At 38.6% G+C, this 18318-nt stretch overlaps 2 protein-coding genes across 9 annotated transcripts in view; one reads left to right on the forward strand and one right to left on the reverse strand.

The window, feature by feature from the left end:
- The window catches only part of CUL1 (cullin 1), a 54849-nt gene extending 50678 nt beyond the window's left edge, over positions 1–4171 (forward strand). The window contains exons 19-22 of the mRNA XM_075745291.1: positions 63–145; positions 1682–1787; positions 2523–2636; positions 3542–4171. Of these exons, the coding sequence (XP_075601406.1) occupies positions 63–145; positions 1682–1787; positions 2523–2636; positions 3542–3622 (384 nt within the window). The 3' untranslated portion in view covers positions 3623–4171. The remainder of the gene's footprint in view (positions 1–62; positions 146–1681; positions 1788–2522; positions 2637–3541) is intronic.
- A 2039-nt stretch (positions 4172–6210) lies between these two features.
- The window catches only part of EZH2 (enhancer of zeste 2 polycomb repressive complex 2 subunit), a 51096-nt gene continuing 38988 nt past the window's right edge, over positions 6211–18318 (reverse strand). For all 8 annotated transcript variants that reach the window (XM_075745290.1, XM_075745286.1, XM_075745287.1 and 5 more), the window contains 10 exons: positions 18074–18243; positions 17625–17719; positions 11730–11770; positions 10485–10610; positions 9918–10096; positions 9137–9232; positions 8438–8519; positions 7509–7589; positions 7304–7388; positions 6211–6535 (listed from right to left, as the gene is read on the reverse strand). In XM_075745290.1, the coding sequence (XP_075601405.1) occupies positions 6475–6535; positions 7304–7388; positions 7509–7589; positions 8438–8519; positions 9137–9232; positions 9918–10096; positions 10485–10610; positions 11730–11770; positions 17625–17719; positions 18074–18243 (1016 nt within the window). In that variant the 3' untranslated portion in view covers positions 6211–6474. The remainder of the gene's footprint in view (positions 6536–7303; positions 7389–7508; positions 7590–8437; positions 8520–9136; positions 9233–9917; positions 10097–10484; positions 10611–11729; positions 11771–17624; positions 17720–18073; positions 18244–18318) is intronic.

The following is an 18318-nucleotide window of genomic DNA, read 5'->3' on the forward strand; positions in this document are numbered from 1 at the left end:
AACATTCAGCAAAATGTATTAATGAATTTCATTTATTTGTTTATTTTATTTATTTCTTGCAGGTTTTGGAAGATGAAAATGCAAATGTTGATGAGGTGGAGCTAAAACCAGATACCTTAATAAAACTGTATCTTGGTTATAAAAAGTAAGGAAAAACTTCAGCAGCATACATCACTTGTGTATAATGGGTTACATCCTCCTTCTCTGCTTTCAGAATTTGTGTAAAACCTAGTATAGTTGGGATGAAAGCTTCAGGGTTCAAGTGCCAACTCAAAAATATAGATCAGCTTTAAAGGAGAGGGTTGACTGGTAGGGGGGATGGGTAAGATTTCAGCTATCTGACTGTCATAGTCTATCAAGGCCTGAACATATTTTCATGTGTCCTCTTTGTTTCTTGATTCTTGTCTAATTCTTGTCTAATTTATTTCTGGTAAGAAATTGTGCTGGTTTTTACCAAAGTGCATGGCTTGCATGTACTCAGCAAAATACATCATATTTTATAAGATTACAGTAGTGTACAGTGACCAGCAAAGGTCAAAGTCTTAAATGTTCATCCACTAGAGAGAATATGAGAAGATCAGCAGGCTCATTTTAGAACTTCAGAGTGTACAGTGATTTGAAAACTTAATAAATCATTTTCAGTAGGTTTTATGACATACTTTAACCAGTGTTGCTTTCAATGTTCATATATTTTTGAGCTGTTCACAGTACTGTGGTGACTTTTTATCATGCTTACCAGAGCATAGACGTAAACACAGATAAATTCAGTGAGTTCAGTACTTCCTGAAGATAAGATCTCAAGTGAAAGAAACATTTTAAAACCTTTCCTTGTACCTCAGTCTTTATCTGCTTTCTTCCCTCCTGGACCAATAATTCAAGGTTTGAGAATTCATGGTTGGTTATGTTAATGCAGTGGTGGAAACAGCTCAGCGTTGCTGCACTGTGTGGCTCGCCGGTTCCCAATTTATGACACACCAGACTATGCTAAATAAATAATGGATTCCCTCTCCACCGCAGCATTCCCCAGCGCAGCCAGCAGGCTGAGCACTACCCCGTGCTCCCTGGTGCCGAGGCTCCTTCCTCACTTGTGACACGGCACCTTGTCTTGAGAGCAGTCACGCGTGGGAGTGGGCTCACCCTACCACAAGCATGAGTGCTGGGGAGCATGTGAAAGAAAAGCAGAATTCAGTTTTACAGAATAAAATGGATTTCTCCACTTTATGGTCAGAATCCAATCTGTAAATCAGAAAGGCGGTTCTATTTCCACTGACTTTCTTTCTCCTGTTCACTGGCTGGAAGCTTCTTACTCAACGTAGAAATGTTTCAAAAATAGTCTTATTGTACAGCACTAATTTGGCCTAACAGATCACTAGGTTGGATTCAGTAAGTCATGAAATACACTAACAACCACCAAAAACTTATTTTGGTTTTTTGGTTGATTGCGTGTTTGGTTTGTTGGGGTGGGGGTTTTTTTTGTTTTTTCTTCTTTTAAACTTGAACAAGATTGGCACTTCCAGAAATGTTAGACAAAGTCCCCTTTTGTTGTAAAGTAATTGTCGTTGGTGTGGCTTTTGTTTTGGAGTGGAGTCTTGTTTGGGATTTTGGTTTTGGGGTGGTTTTTTTTGTTTTGATTGGTTTTTAAACAGGCTAATTGTTTTATTAACTTCTGATTTCTTTACAGCAAAAAATTAAGGGTAAACATCAATGTGCCAATGAAGACTGAACAGAAGCAGGAGCAAGAAACTACACACAAAAATATAGAGGAAGACCGGAAACTACTGATTCAGGTGACTTGTATTGCAAAATGCTGCTGTGCTATGAACTTAGAATTACTGCTTTGTAATCCTTTAGTGAAGCTTACTGCAGGCTTTTGTAATTTTTATTAAAAGACAACACGCCATTGCAGTGCACTCTGTTGGAGCTAAAAGTGTATTGACAGTACTCTTAAAGGTGATTGGAGTCTGTAATAGAAAATGTAGAAAGGTGTGAGCATTTGTTCTAACGTCATGTTGATGAGTGTTTGGGTTCCAGGGCTGCACACACTTGCCACACCTCTCTCCTGGGTGAAAACAAGTAATACTAACTTAATGGTGTTTTTTCTGTCAGTGCATTTGGAATCCACTTGAGAAGCAAAGGGGCTGGGGAAGGAAATACAAATGTACTACTAAGAGAGTGTCACAGTAAGGTTAAATATATAAAGCCAGCTTTCTGTTATATAAGGAGTTTCATGTTGCTCTTGGTACCAGTTGGTACTATTGTTATGACTGACCATAAGCAGAGTAGTTCTTAAAATTCACATGTCAAAACCACTTCTGATGACTGTATGCTGTGTAGAATCCGAGTTCTTCAGGTTTCTGTGAGTAGTTGGCATTTGCAGGCACGCTTCTGCCCGTCTGGTACTCAGGTTTGCTGTGGTGATGCTTCTGTGCTAGCAGACATGATCTGCTAGGGAAGTAAAATGGCTTCATCCAGAAGGACAAGTAGTTTGCTCCTAAGCGCACCCTTCTGATTTTGCTGTGCAGGCTGCTATTGTGAGAATCATGAAAATGAGGAAGGTTCTAAAACACCAACAACTGCTTGGAGAAGTGCTAACACAGCTGTCCTCAAGGTTCAAGCCACGAGTTCCAGTAATTAAGGTATGTGAGAACCACATCTCTGAACCTGTGTTTGTGAGGAGGGTATATATATATATATAGACAAAATACCTGCTTCTGAATTAAAAAGGGAAGCTAAGGAGATGGGATAGGTAAAGACAGATTTTTGGAGTGGTAAATAAGTAGGAAATACTTTAACCAGAAATACTGTATTCTCTTATGGTAATATGCATGTTTTGTGTTGTAGGCAGTGGTAAAATAGGAGCTTGATTGCATCTTTTCACATCAGCGCCAGCTTACAGCAGCCAGGCTTACCTCTTCCTGCTCTCCTAAGTTGTGGGAGTACCACTGCTTGTGGGTTGGCTCAATAGAACAGTTTCCTGATCTCCTATAGAATAAAAATGGTTGGGGGCAGGGGGAGATTGTATTTAATTGTGGTTTCCTCATCATTTGTTCAGAGGTCCCACCAATGATTTTTACATCCACAACCAAGGGGATGGGTGGGGCAAACACCAGGCAGTGGAGAGCAGTTGCATAAACTGGCACCGGTCCTGAAAGAGGTGCACCCAGTCAAGTCCTGAAACAGGCAGCTAGTTACTGCAAGTGCTATCTCTAGTAACATTATGGTAGGTGCTCTGCATCTTGGTTTAACTCTTCATTTGCTGTCTTACTATGAAGTTGCTCAGCATAGTGATGATCAGTTGATCTCCAAGTCACTACCCTGGAATGGCGTCAAATAAGCATAATTTGGTTTAGTGGATTAGTGAAGTCCTCTGCTTAGATGTGGTCAGAAATGGGAGAACGAGTTGCTGTGGTCTGTGCCCTTGGCCTACTCCCATCTTCCACTTGGCATGAAACTCAGTGGCCAGAGTCGTTCAAAGTTTGTAGCAACCACAGAGAGGGCGTTTCTGCCAGTATCCTGCAGCTCACGTTTGTTTCTCCCACAGAAATGCATCGACATTCTGATTGAGAAGGAGTACTTGGAACGTGTGGATGGTGAGAAGGACACCTACAGTTACTTGGCTTAACATTTTTATTAGCAATTACTTGACTGTGTGACACTCGGCAAATAGGTATGTGATGGAAAGAATGAAAGCAACGGAACTTCATAGCAGCCACCCTGCTGCCATTTGGACCTCCCTTTTTAATAACTGAGACCAGGACTCCCATCAGCCAGTCTCAGATTTACATCAGAACTGCTCAGGATTGATACATTTCAAGTATGTAAATATGGACACCAATGCCATTTAACCTAATTTAAGAACAGAAAGGAATCAAACCCTTCTCCTTTAAGGGTTGCATGCTACTGCATTTAAATCAATACATTGGCTATATGATAAACAGCTGCCATCACAGGCAGCACTTAAATGTTGGCAGCACTTTGAGAGCGAGTCTGAATGGACCCATGTGTAATCTGCTATGAAAAACCATTTGTATAGTGTGTTTCATTTTTTAATGTGTGATAAATAAAAAAAAATTAAAAGATTTCTGTACAAGTTGCATTTGGTTTTATTGTTTTAAGTTTCATGACTTATCTTTCTAAATGTAAATAAAAGGTATAATGGTTATGAAAGCTATAGAAATTTGTTTTGCTTTTTCTCCTTTTCCCTGTTTTCTGGTGATTTATGTAAGTACATTTTGTTCTCTGAAGAAATTGTCATCTATCTTCAAATGTGCATGTTATTTCTTTTTTAAGAGGAAATGTCTGTGCTTTGAAAGGAACGTTGTGATGATTTTACAAGATATGCAGAATAGAAAAAACTTAGAACATATGTGGCAATACTTGGTCATCTGGAAGTGGAACTGATTTTAATATTGTTCAGTATGCTAAAAATTGCATCACACTTGCCTAGATGCTGCCCTGAATAAGGTTTAGGCTGCCCATTGCTTTGACTAGAACAGAAAATGGACTGTGCTCCTAAAGATTGTGTTGATACTGTTTTTCTCTGAGGAAAACTCATTTTTCATGGTTACAATTGAGCTCTGACCTACAAAAATGTCTGGGTTTAAAAAAATAAAATAAAATGTTATGGAGCAGTATTAGATGTGATCCAAACTGGTTTGTTTGGAAAATGGGGGAAAAGTCTTATCCCCACTTGAGATTTTGCATGCTTGCTATTCCTATTCTGAAAGAAAGAACTTTAATTACACAAAAGTCTGCCAGTATGGGTAATAGGAGCATCTTGCTGTTCAACTTTCAAATTCCTTTTGAAATTTAGAAGAATGGAGCTTGTGATGCTTTTTGTGTTGGCTGCTTTCTTTTTTAAGATGCTGTTTTGTTTTTGTAAACCCTTCTTGCAGAAAGTTTAGTGCTAGTAGGTTTTTGTAGCAGGATGTAAGAGTGGTACAGTGACAGAGAAGCAGGCTGAATGATGTTCACATGCAGAATAACCTGTTTGAGCTGCCTCTCAAGGCTCAACATTAACCCACCACTGGTTAAAGTGGCGTTGCTTTGTATACTTTGTACGCTGTCTCTTGCAGAGCTTTGTTTTTAAAACCCAAGCAGGGAGAAAACAAGTTTTGACTTTTGGACTTTTTTTTTCTCTTATGAATAAGATGAGGGGTATGAATTCTTAATTCTTACTTATGCCACCACAGAGCTAGATGGTGTCTGGCAGCTGCCTGCTGTACTTGAGAGTGGGGAAGCGCAGGCAGTGCTGCTTTAGGTTGTGCTCAACAGGGCAAGTGAGTTAGAGCCTCCTCAGTGCAGAAGGTACCTGGTCATTATTGATGGGATTTCTTGAAATCAGTTTTGCAATAGTGGGTGCCTGTGGGCCCCCCCCACAGCTGGCAATTCCAGAAACAAACACGTGCACAAGCTGCAATCTAAACAATTTAAACAATTCGGGATAAAAATGTTACTATCTCTTACTACAATATTTGTATATGTAACTGTACCAATAAGCAAAACAGTGGTTGCTTACAGATAAATGAGATGCAGATGAATAACATATGTGTGACTGCTGTTGCATTCAGTTTGTTGCTTCAGCAAAGCTGCAGTTGAGGGTTCCAGTTTATTGGAATATGACTGCTGGTTCCCATTTATTGGAATACCTCTGCCAGTTCCCTTATCAAATGATGCAAGTGTGTCCTCATCAGTGTTATTTCCACACTGAGTGAACAGAGTGAAGATATTCATGGCACCTGCTTGGACAGCAGCAAACCTTGTACCACAAATTTGTATTGAAAGTAGGACATCACAGCTATTTTCTCCTCCCATTAATGCATCTACTACTAGTGGCCAGAGCCCTTACAAGTAGCAAAAGTAGAGAAAAAGTTTTGTGGGTTTTTTTTTTTTAAAGTGCAGTTGGTATTGTGACAAGAGATTAGCTGTAGGGGTTTCTAAACTGCATGCATCTCTTCAGAGGACATGAGTGTAGCTTCATGACAAGGGTGCAAGACCATGGCTATTGGAGTTGGGTGCTGTATGCTTGAGTTCCACCATCGGCCTGTCTCCTACACAGTTTACATCTTTGCATTAATCTTAAATGTGACCTGAAGTAACAGTAGTAGACAAGTATAGAGATGCCTTTGCTCAGAATTTGAAAGAAATACTCACACACCGCTTCCTCACCTGGCCGACACAACATTCCAACTCAGTTCCAGTAAAAATGAAGAAGTTCAAGTATCCTTTATTCAAGGTTGAAAAATGTACCACACCACATTATTGCAAAAGTTCATAGGTACAAAACACTTTGCAGCTGGTGAGAAGGCAATAAAAAGTTGGGGTTTTTAAATTTGTTACTATAAATTACTGTTACAGTACTTTGCAAATACAGAATTTCAAATTGCATCATTTTTATTTTTCTAAAATTGCCCACAGTACTAGAAATTCCTGAAGATAAGGCAGCTGTTTGTTTAAAAGAGGAGGTAGCTGGTGTCAAGGGATTTCCATTTCTCTTTCAATGCCCACATATTTAAGGGCATCAGCTTGGCTATATCTGAAATTAAAAAAAATAACAACACTGAACATTTCAGCTGCATTGTTCTGACATCACAGTACCACAGCCTGAAATACTCTCTGATACCCCACAATTCTCTCACCAGCTGGGGCCTTAATTCCCTGTGTGAATGTGCAGATGTGGAACAACACTGACCACTCTAGAAACTGCTTTTAGGGAAGATGATTGACCAAGAAGTAACAAAACATTGAAATTCCACTCTTTGCTTTGAATCTCACAATGTTAAAGTTCATTTTAGCTAGTAGAAAGCAACAGCATTTCTCAAGGTTGACTTACAGAGGAGGCTTAGTTGCAGATGAGATTATTTTAGAGGAAAGTATGAACACAGTCATAGCAAGCACTCCTAAATAACAATGCAAGAACTTCTTGCCCATTTCTGAATGGTGGGAGAGAGAACCCAGACTGGTACCTAGGGAGCCCTACCAGATAAAAATGTAATACACAGGTCCACCTGGAAGAGGCATGCAGGTCAGTCCCCTTTTGTCACTAAGCTTTTCTCATACAAACTTCTCATACAAGCTGCTGTTCCAAGTTTGGAAGGCTCTTGACCAGCTGCTTGGCTGACCTCAGTCTTGCTATGGTAGCTGGCTTTAAAAAAAAAATAAAAACGCAAGGGGATTGCTGCTCAGCTGCTAAGACCCACAGTTATAAGGAGGTAGGCACTAAAATTTAATTATGAACTGGGCAGAAATACTGAAAGCTAATCCAGTCTATGACTGGAAGAAGTTACAAAATCCATCTACCAACCTGTAGTCAAAGAACAGTTCTTCACCAGTCTGAATGGCTCTTTTAGCAAATATTCCTATTCTGTGATCACCATTAACCATCATAACTGTTTAAAAGAAATTTAAAATGTACACGTTAACACAAATATTTAGAAAACACTTTTTTTTTCAGTAAGCATCCCACAACATTTCATACATTACTAAAAGCATGAAAATTTAAAACTTACCTTTTGCATAGCAGTTGGGATTTACTGAATGGTTTGCAAATCTAATTTTGTTGCCCTTGCGTGTTGCATCAACCACAAAATCTAAGGGGGGGGAAAAACACAAATGATGGATAGGTCACCTACAAGCAAATTTTTGTGTTTAATACCTAGTGTGCTCAGATTTTAGCAGGTGGAGGAGATAACTGCTCAGCTTCCCACAAGGAAGAGCTGGCACATCATCCTACAATAGCTGTATTGTTCTACAATACTCAAAATATTCCCGCTTCCCCACACTGCACTTCCCATTTATCTCCTGCCACAGTGGCATGACCTCAGTTTCTCATTTGAAGCCTCTCTACCATTATTCCACAAGAAGAAGCTCCATAAATATGCTAAGTCAACAAGACATAAAGCAGATTTTTTTTTTTCCTCCTTTCAAATATTTTCTAGTTTCCACACTTGACACAGTGCAGTTTATTTTTCAAGGGGCAGTAGCCACATGCCACATATCTGTGGGTGGCTTTTTTCCCCCCAACACAAAATTACCATCATATGTTAGTGCTAATTTAAGTCACAGTAAAATTATTTCAGACAATACCTAGCAAGCTTTTTAAATTCTTCAGGCTACTTTATTTAATGCTTGCATGTAGTTTTACTCCATGAAATTCTACTCAACAACTCATCTTGTATACTTGGTTTGTGTAATAAATAGGCTCCATCACTACTACCTAGTTGACTGGCATTTGGGGGGGGATAAAAAATAAAAATAGTAAAAAAAAAAAAAAGCACTTAGCTATCAATATTAGGAATTCACGCATTGCTAGAAAAAGGTGCACAGAAGAAAAAATTTCTCAATGTTACCTGCTGCCTGCAAAAGAACACAGCTGAACAAGATGGTGAGCATAGATATTTTATTTATGCTGCAAGGATTGGGACTAGTACATACATACCATTATTCAAGTTAAACAGAAAGCTGCACATGTATTTGTCATATACTTTTCCTCTTCTGTCTGCCTCATCCTGAGAAATAATCTGAAAGATACAATACATGTAAAAGAGCCTGCTGCTTCCTTTTTGTAACCATAGCAGCTTAAGGTCAAAACCCCCAGATATTCTAAAAGAAAGGTGGCGGGGTTTAATCTCTGGGACTGAAAATATTCCCAAACAAAGTTCTGTTTTCAGCAAGCATTCTGCACTTATCAAACAACCATGGTTTGCTCTTAGTATAAGTTCTTTCAGAGCAGAAGGGAAAGCAAGAATTGTTTCTCATCTCAAAATCAAGACTGCATACCTGATTCATGGTTTTATTACTCTAAAATACAAATTAGTGAAAGCATCTACTGAATTTTAGTACTATACTAAATGATTTTGCACAAAATTCCAGGCATGTCTGAATTGAAATTACATCTAAGCTCAAAATGACATTCCAGCCTCTCATCCTCACAAGAACAGATGTCAAATTTTTTGTGACATTTCAGCTGTCTAGCTCCTGGGATTGGAGGCTCTGACAGCAGCAGCTGTACACTTGGTCAATCACACCTCTCTGTCTAAACGTGCTACCAAGTTAGAGACAATCTCTTGGTCCCTAACCAGCACACAACGCCACCGGTTAAGCAAACTCATACATAACCAGTCTTCTCCACCCTTACCTCGCCACAATATTCAGAGATGAATTCATTCTTCTGTACAGGATCTTTGATGAAAATTCCCCAGCCTGCCACATCTGAAGGTGCCAATAGCAAGTGCTGTGGGAAAGAAAAAACAACCCAGCTTGGATTTTTTTGTTGTTTTGGGTTTTTTGTTTTGGTTTGGTTTTAATTGTATCACTTAATGAAATGTATGCTGGGAGTCAAGGAGAGAGTACAAACATGGATTCTTCTAATTATCAAACGCACACTAAAATTACAGCTTGTGGATTCAAAGTTGTGTGTGAAAGAAAAAACACATGAAGAGATGTTCCGGAGCAGAAATAAACTTTGGTTTATTTATTTATTTCTTTAACAGAGCTGAATGGGCTTTTGAGATATCTTTGGTAGACTGTATACAAGTTTGTGCATTAGAATCACCAACCAAAGAAAGAAACAGCCAGTATCTAAGTCCGAGACAAAGTTCCTTATGCTGATCTAGGGAAAGACTGATGAGCTATCACTTCAAAACAGCAGCCCATTTGCAAAACCTGAATGGGGAGAAGGAAATGTTCTACTGCAGCGTTACACAGAAGACACTAATTGGTACATGACAAAATGTACACACAGCTTAACAGCAGCACATAAGCAAGCTAACATAAGTGACAGCTACCTCCCTTTTTCGTTTTCTTTTCCTGTTTGACAGCATGAGGGCAAAGAAATTCCATTCTCTGGCATGAAAATATGAAAACATCTCAAAACCAAGGCAATAGGCTTGTAGTTGTCTAACTCTCTACATACATACTTTTTTTGATCCTCTCTGAATGCTGCAGTTCTTGCAAGAAACATTTTTGCTGTCCCAGTGGTCGGCTGCTCCACATGTTAAACAGAGGTCAGGATCACATTCACGTACAGCTAGGTAACACGGGCACTGCTTAGTGTTGCATTGTGCTTTACAACGACATCCAGGAAACCTGTTTTGGCCTACAAAGGAATATATGGAAAACAAGAAGGGCAAGTATGAAAAAAAGTACATTGTAAAATTAAGACGGTGCAGATTATAGCATATCAGAATATTAAAAAAATAGCCACCGATATCTGTATAGGACATTCAGAAGTACTCTAAGTTCTTTCCTTCCCTGATTTTACTGAAATCTTCCTCAATTTTAAGTCTGAAAATCTCTTTCTGACTTCATTCAATGGCTAATGAAGAGGGCCAGATGAAATGGAACACGTGCTCCCTTCTCACACCATTTGACACAATTTCCTGCTCCTGCAAATGCTGTCTGCAGTAGGGACAGACTACTAGTGCAGAGTTAGATGTTGGGACAGTAAAAGAAATTTATAGATAGCTTATAAATATTTTACTTACATTCTGAGCTGCACTGACAAAACTTCTCACAGAAGTTTTGAGCAATTACACATGGGCATGAGCTATCACAAGGCTGACGTGGATGATCACATGGCTGATAGTTGTAAACATGATTCGATGACCCATCTGAATAAAAATAGCAACATTTTGTAAAGTTGAAAGGTGCAAACAAACAACATGCAGTTCCCTTCACTCTTTAAAGTAGAAATTCCCTTTTAGTCATTTAACTAAGAAATCCCCCCAAATGAACAAAAAAACCCAAACCTACGATGAGTGGGGTTAAAAAAACCGAAAGACACCACACCAGAACTGTAACATTAGTTAGGTGTTTGTCACCATTAGTTGTCTGCTGCTTAGTGCCCTTCATTCTTTCCATTACTCAGCTGCTTCAAGTATTCAGAGCTGAAAACTGTTTACTGTGGAAAACTGAAAAACGAAACTACAATGGTATAATTTCCTGTGTCAACATGTTCTAGAGTAACACTGAGGTTATTCAAAGTATATTTGCTCAAATATCCAAAGTAATTTTTACTCTGGAGCAACAGTCAACTTTCAAACAGATACATTGGCAAAATAATATCTGGTCATTATACCACTGTGCTTTCCCAAGTCAATTTTCCAATACAGACAACGCTAACATCTTAAAGGCAAGGAGAGACTATCGGGGACAAGTCTAGAGCTTTACCTGTAGTACAGCTAGGAGAATTTGGTGCTATATAAATTATATCTGCTGTTAATACTCCTGAGCTTGTGCTGGGTTTGCATGTATTTGTAAAAATGCTCAAGTTAGCAATCAGCAACCAAAAAGGAGAGAGACACAAACTGATCAATTATTTATGTTGCTATAAGTCCCAACCACTCTCAGCAAGTTTTTAGATAACTATTTCTAAAATAAGCTGTTTAAAAAAAAAAAATGCCGCTTTTTACTGCAGCTCCTACTGTTAATACCATTTTATGTGTACTTCAATGAGGCCATACTGAAAAGATGGTAAATTCAGCCGCCTCCTCTTTTGATTGAGTTACACAGAGCTCTTCCAGTTACGTTAACAAAACAGCACCTTTTGTCCCTGCAATATTTGTAAAGAGAGCTTACTTTTTTTCTTTTCATTCCCCCTGTAATCTCTAGCTCCCCATGGAATGTATATAATGGCCTAACATTAAAAAAAAACCAAACCCAAAACCCAAAAAAAAGCAATAGCAGGATCTTAAAAGTTCAGGACATAAATTGAATGGAAAGATGCTAACCCTTTTTCAGCTGTATCTTTCTGCAATGAGCAGCCCACAACCTGCAAAAACACAAAACAAACACAAGAAGGTTGACAGGAACTCCTCCTGCAGTGGGCTGGGAAAGGCAGCTGCATCTTGCACCCACACTTTACTTAAAACAGGAAAGTTTCTGGCAACGTGAAGTCAGAAGTGGTTGCAGCACAACCATCCTGTCCCACTCTCTTGGAGCTGACAAGATCAACCCTCTGCAGGCTGCTCCCCCCCCTCCCCGCACCATTCCTCTAGTCCCAGGATTGTATAGATGAGCAGCCCCCACCCAGCCCAGGCTAGAGAGATGCTTAAGTTCAGATGGCCTTGAAGGAAAACCTGCAAAGAGGAGGCTGCTGGAGCTGCTTCTAGCAAAAGGAAGGATACGGAATTGCAGATACAGAGAGATGTGTCTAAATAGGGGAGTGAAGGTCTGTCAGCTGTTTGCTACACAGGACTTGGCCCCAGCACCACACTGGTATTCTCCTACAGATCACAGCCAAGTATTACCCTTCATCTGCTGGGCTCCAAGTATATGACAACAGGAGATCACATCTGTCTGGCACAGCCACACTGATGCGACCTCAGTATTTCTTCTGGTTGGAGAGACTTTTCCGCAGTTTGTTCTGACTGGTGGTACCACGCTTAAGCGTTTTTCCTTCTACTTTAAACTCTATATGCCTTTCTTTTATGTCCTTACAGTTTTCCTTCAGTGTCCTCTTTCTCTGTTACCTTAGCTAAGCACTCCCTTTGCAAGAAGTGGTGTTTTTGTTGTGTGGTGGTTTTTTGTTGTGGGTTTTTTTTATTTAAGAATAACACGCTTTTGGTTATCATCACGTAATTCGCTATACTTTAAAGTTCTTGCAAGTTACAATTACCCCTTTTATTTTGTATCCATTTCAGATTGCAAGCTCTTCAGGCAGGAAATACCTACTATTCCATGAATAGCTGTGTCAGACACAATTGAGAAAAAAAAAGAAAAACAACAAGAAAACCCCAACAACCAAAAAACCCAAAACAAACCACACCTGTCTGGACCTTAAGTACCAAAAGCAAAACCAGACTTAAATTTCAGTAGCCTTAACACTAAAGGAGAAAGCAATGTTTTTAGTTTTTTCTTCCATTCTATGGAATTTAGTTAGCACTTGAATTTCAGTGAATATAAAAAAATTAGATTAAGGATTTTCAAAGTTTATACTTCTTGGACTTTCTTAGTATGTCATACAGCAACATTAAGAGAATATGGGAGAAGCCTCATTGCCTGGCAAAATAATACACTGTTGGCTGCACCTAGCAACCCCACTTTCTGTGGGGATTTACTTAGCAGTCCAAAATACTGAGGAACACATGCACTCAAAAATCCCCAGCACAGAACACTTAAAAAGCTATTCTGCCTTTCAGTGAATGCAACATGCAGAGGTTTGCACTCTGAAAAAAACATCTCCTGCTGTAACTACTTAAATAGGACTTTTTAGCTGCTACTTCTTTCATAAAAGCATGATATAAATTCCTGCTTTAACCAAATGGTGTGCTGCTCCCCCCCTCCCTCAACAGCTTTAGGTAAACAAGTTTCTCTATCAATTGCCTGTTCAAAGCTTTACCATTAGACTTCACATTAAGTGCTCAACAGTCAACTTACTTAGAAGCATTGGAAGGAACCCATACAAGTTAGAAACTCACAGAGGCAGACTTGTCTAAGTAACTGAGGCTGGGGGGGAGGGAACAAACACAAAGACTATCAGCATTACAGAGCACTGTACTAAATAGATGACATTTCTACTAGGAGTGACTCTAGAAAAAAGGCTACTAACATATATTTATGAATTATGAGACATTGACTCTTTGTAAGATGACAGTTCCCATATAATTGAAAAAAGGAGTACAATTTTGACTTAAATTACTCTAATGCACATCAAACTACTTTTCTTTTTTGTCTGGCTGGTATTCGACAAATGTAACATACACCGTATTTTTGAACAATTCTTTCACAGAAGCTTGTCTCTCATACCAAGATAATAAGGACCTACTAGCATACCAAACCCTTAAAAGCTTTCTGTGGATAGACTTCTTAAAATGCCATTTCATTAGCAATTAGTATGATTTTTTTTTTTTAATTAGATAAGCACTGTCCCAATACTTTAAAAGTAAAATGCCACTTGCTGACTAGTTGCCACCTGAGACTTTTTGGTGTCTACGGGAAAGTGTAGACTGTATGGATAAGGTCAGCTGAACACAACAAAGACTGCCACCATCAAAAAAAATTAATACTAACAACTCAAAATGGATAGAAAATTAAATATAGTAATCACAATGGCAAAGGCATCAGCTTAGCCACTCTTGTAACAGAGATTGGTGTCATAGGAAGAAGAGACCCTAGCAAGAAAGGAGCTGGAGACATACAGCATGAGCATGAATTGTGGGGAGTGACAGAAGACATCATGAAATAAGCTGCCAACACTGACCAATTCAACAAGAGGTTTGATTAGCGCAATCAAATAGTACATTAATTGGCTTGTAACTTTCAAAAACTGCCAGTAAGCACTACAGGTTCCCCTGATTAGCGCACAGAGCTAAAGCCCAAATGAGTACCCCTGCTAAATGTGGACTAATTTATGTATCTGCCCTATAATCTGCTATCTTAACCAGAAACAAAAGGCAAGATCTGGTCCCATGCATCAGCAAGCAAAGGCAAGGAAAAAACAAAGTTGAGAAAGCACTCATGACTTCAAGTTTCATTAAAAAAACCAAACCAAAACAAAACCAAATTGGAAGCTCTATGGCAGATTTCCAAGCAAGCAGGTGGATTTTATACATCTGGTTGCTGACATCTGCAGGATAGCCAGCTTAGAAAACAAGTGCTTCCAGAAGCATTATGACAGAAGCCGTCAAAAATATTGTTCTTCTCTGCTAACAGCCTACTAGATTTTGCCAGTGTTTTTAGGAGGCACTGGTATCAGCTAATCAGGCAGTAGAAAAGCATTCTTTGGAAGAAGCTACACTAGCATTTCTTTCTCTGCACAGGGATACTCCGCTACCAAGAATAGTACTAAAAATTCAAAATACGTGCCAATTATATCAATATATGTAGTTAAGTCTTTGCAGTGTTTGATTTTCTGGCATCACTCAAAGACTTCTTTTCAGTCTCCTAAATCGTATCTTATCCACAGCCTCCCTGCCACTGTAAGGCTCAGCCTTCCAACCAGGTGGCACAAAAGAATATCTGTGCCAATGTCTCAGCTGCACCTTTTGCCTGATAGCAGTGAGACTTTAAATCCCTATAAAAAGGCACTCTGAACTCTAGGCGAAGCCACACAAGCTATTCAAACATATGCAGGGAACAGCAGTCCAGTGGAAGGTAAGGACAGGAGGAGGAAAATGGGAAAAAAGAAAATACTTTCAAATAAAATTTACTAAGTAAACTCGCATCCGAATAGCGGATGAGAGAGAGGAGGAACACAAAAATAATCAAGAAGCAGCACTACATAGCCCTACAATCAATAACAGATCCTTACCAATCCTGAAGAAGGAATACTGATTACAGCAAATACAATTCAGCTCCATGCAATGGAAGAAAAACATACACTTAAAAGAATGAAGAGTACTGGAGTACTCTCCCTCCAGCATATGTTCATGCTTTTCTGAATTCTTTATTGTTCAGATTTTTCTGTTGGCTTATGCAAAGTACTCCTTCAGCAAAGCAGAGTTTTCACAAACTGCCAGGTTAATCTCTGACACACAGGACGGGCTCTGACACTTACTGGCTCTCCAGAAAACAACTAAATAAAAAGTCTTCTTATCTCATTGATCAGCCTTATTATGGCTATCTAACAAAAATGACACTGCAAGGAGGGAAGAGAATGTCTTTTACTATCCAAGAGGGGTGTAGTCTTGCCAGCTTGTTGCTCAGTATGCCTGTACAGGCACCAAGATCGCATGGGAAATAGTTGAAGTGTTGTAAGAAAATCTGCTATCAAATCAATTACAAGAGGCCATTAAAAGCAGCCTTCTGCTGCTGCTTTTCTCTTTGGTGAATGCTGCTTTTTCTCCAAGGCTGTCTACCACACATATATGTGGAAATATATGCACATATACTGCAGACCAGTAAGTCCCTTGCAATGGAAAAGTACAAACAGGGCAGAGGGGCCTTCCTGGCTCTAGGACTGGATTTACTCTAGGAGTGAGTAAACTCAACTCAAGGAAACATAAGAAACAGAGACAAACTTCCAGACGGTTTTCCCAGTTGCTAGTTAGAGAAAGCTCAGATTACAGTAGTATGTAGGTGGGCTAAAAGGTTTTCCTATTTTAAGACTACTGCACATAGAAGAATGGAGACAGCTTGACTGCCACATATTCTGTGAAATCAAATTAAAAAAAAGTTATCTCCTTGCTTCAATGAGAGTTAAAAGAAATAAGAGGCATTTCAAAACTAAATTGCTAGCATAAAAGTTTTTATACTGGCAACTAATAACAACAAAATAACATGAAGAAACCCCATGTAATGGTACGTGCTTTTATTCATTTGGGAAAAAAACCCCCAAACTAGAAGTCTCAAAATTCCTCCAAACCCATGTCAACCCGGTAACCATACAATCCATTTCAACTTAAAAATACATTTGAGCCTTTTACTCGCTCTTTTCAAACAGATGTAACTGCACCATTTTTATAGCAATTTGCGTGAATCTGAAAGCAAGCTAATTCCCAAGTGCGTTTCCCAAACTTGCACTATGGCTCCAGATTTAAACAGCCAAGCCCACCAAATGCCCAAAAATATGAAAAATGTGCAAAGAGCATTAAATCAATAGTTTTTGCTGAGAACAGAATCTCTTCCAGATGCTCACTGAATCTTTTTCTAGCTCACATCAGCTGCCTCTATGCTACGACACAGAAACATTCTACTCCACGTCAACAGTATCTTTGAGCCAGTATTAGGAATTTCACTAAGCCTGGAAATAATAAATATACTTAGACAAGCTGAGACAGAAGCAAGAAGAATTGATAGGAGAAGAACTGGAAGAAAATAAGGAACGTTAAAGGGAGAAACAGGAAACTTTATGGAAAAAAGTGTACTTATTGCTTGCAGAAAGAAATGTTCTTGCTAATTTTCAGCCAGCTTTTTTCTCCTATGTTCTTATCCCTGGGAATAAAAATAACCAACGCAGAATCGCATTTTTCAAACCTCAGGATTCTCAAAGAAAAATGCATTTCACTGACAGCCAGTAGCCACCAAGTTTACAATTTCAACAAAAGTTGTTTCAGATGGTCTTTGTGGCTCCAGCAAAAAAGCTTGATTTTGTTCTTTATTGCAGCTTCACTTCAAATAATAACTTGTTAACTTGGTTCTTTAGTTGAAGTTCTAGCTGATAATGAAACTGAGGTACTACAAAGGCATAGTCTCTCAAAGGGAAAAAAAAAAGCAATCTTACTAGTTTGCTACAACAGTTTTGCTTACTGATCATCTGAATCTTAATACACTTCACCATAAAAATCCCATGAGTTTTAATTTACAAAATACCATATAATCATTACTGAATACCATTATAACACTTGTAAATTTAATATTTATTGTTGCAAACAAAATTATTTCTAATCTAAACTTAGTTTGACTACTTGCAGCAGCAATACACCTACAAGAATCTGCTAACCAGAATCTGTCTGTTAAAGAGGTTAAAAAGAAAGGAGAGGGGAAGAGAAGTGGAAGGTTACGCTTGCCAATGTGGTAAAACTTTTGTCTGAAACCAAAACACCATTTTGTTTTATTGCTGCAAATTCTGGTTTTGGAAGCAAAAGGAAAAAAGTTGCATGACTTTTCCTTCAAAATGCTTTCTGTCCTGATCCCCTGTATCTCCAATTTATTGGTATGCTAAGGTTATTTAGTAATAGATTTACCTGTGTTTTCTTTTCTTCTTTCTGGGAGGAGTATCAACATCTTCAGCAGGGACTGGAGCAATAATACTAGATTCCTTTACTCTAAACTCATACACCTAACAAGAGATACCATAATACATCCACGATAAATCTCTCACTAGTAGAAAGTTGCTTATTTTCTAAGTTAGTATGATTTCCTTCAACCAATAGCTTACAGATTATATCCAGTCATAATCTCTTTTTCAATACATTTAAAGTTGGTTATTTCTGTCGTTTAAGAACAGATAGTCTAATTTAAAAACTGTTTTAAAACTAACTTTTATATATTTGTGGCATGAATTCTGGATCATAGCATTCTTGAGAAAACCGAGAAAATTATTTTCTCTTTTAGTAATCAATACTAGTATTTCTATACGTCTGTTTTAAAAAGTAAAGCACTATCATCTTGAGTAAGTAGCTTCCCTTCTTACCTGCCTGCACGTTTTGGTCCCAATCAGTCTGGCAATTGCACAAAAGTTGTCATAGTAGGTGCCAATAAGTACTCTAAACATTGAGGCTTCTGCACCACTCCATTCCACATTCTCCGGAGGCTCAATATTTGGCTTCATCTTTATAGGTGTTTGACACCTAGAATTTGCTTCTGTAATAAATAATTGAGAGTATGGGTCACTGTAAGGCCATGTTTCAAAATCTTTACACAGCCCTTAAAGATGTC

This window comes from Balearica regulorum, chromosome 2 (assembly GCF_011004875.1).
Source record: "Balearica regulorum gibbericeps isolate bBalReg1 chromosome 2, bBalReg1.pri, whole genome shotgun sequence".
Lineage (NCBI taxonomy): Eukaryota > Metazoa > Chordata > Aves > Gruiformes > Gruidae > Balearica > Balearica regulorum.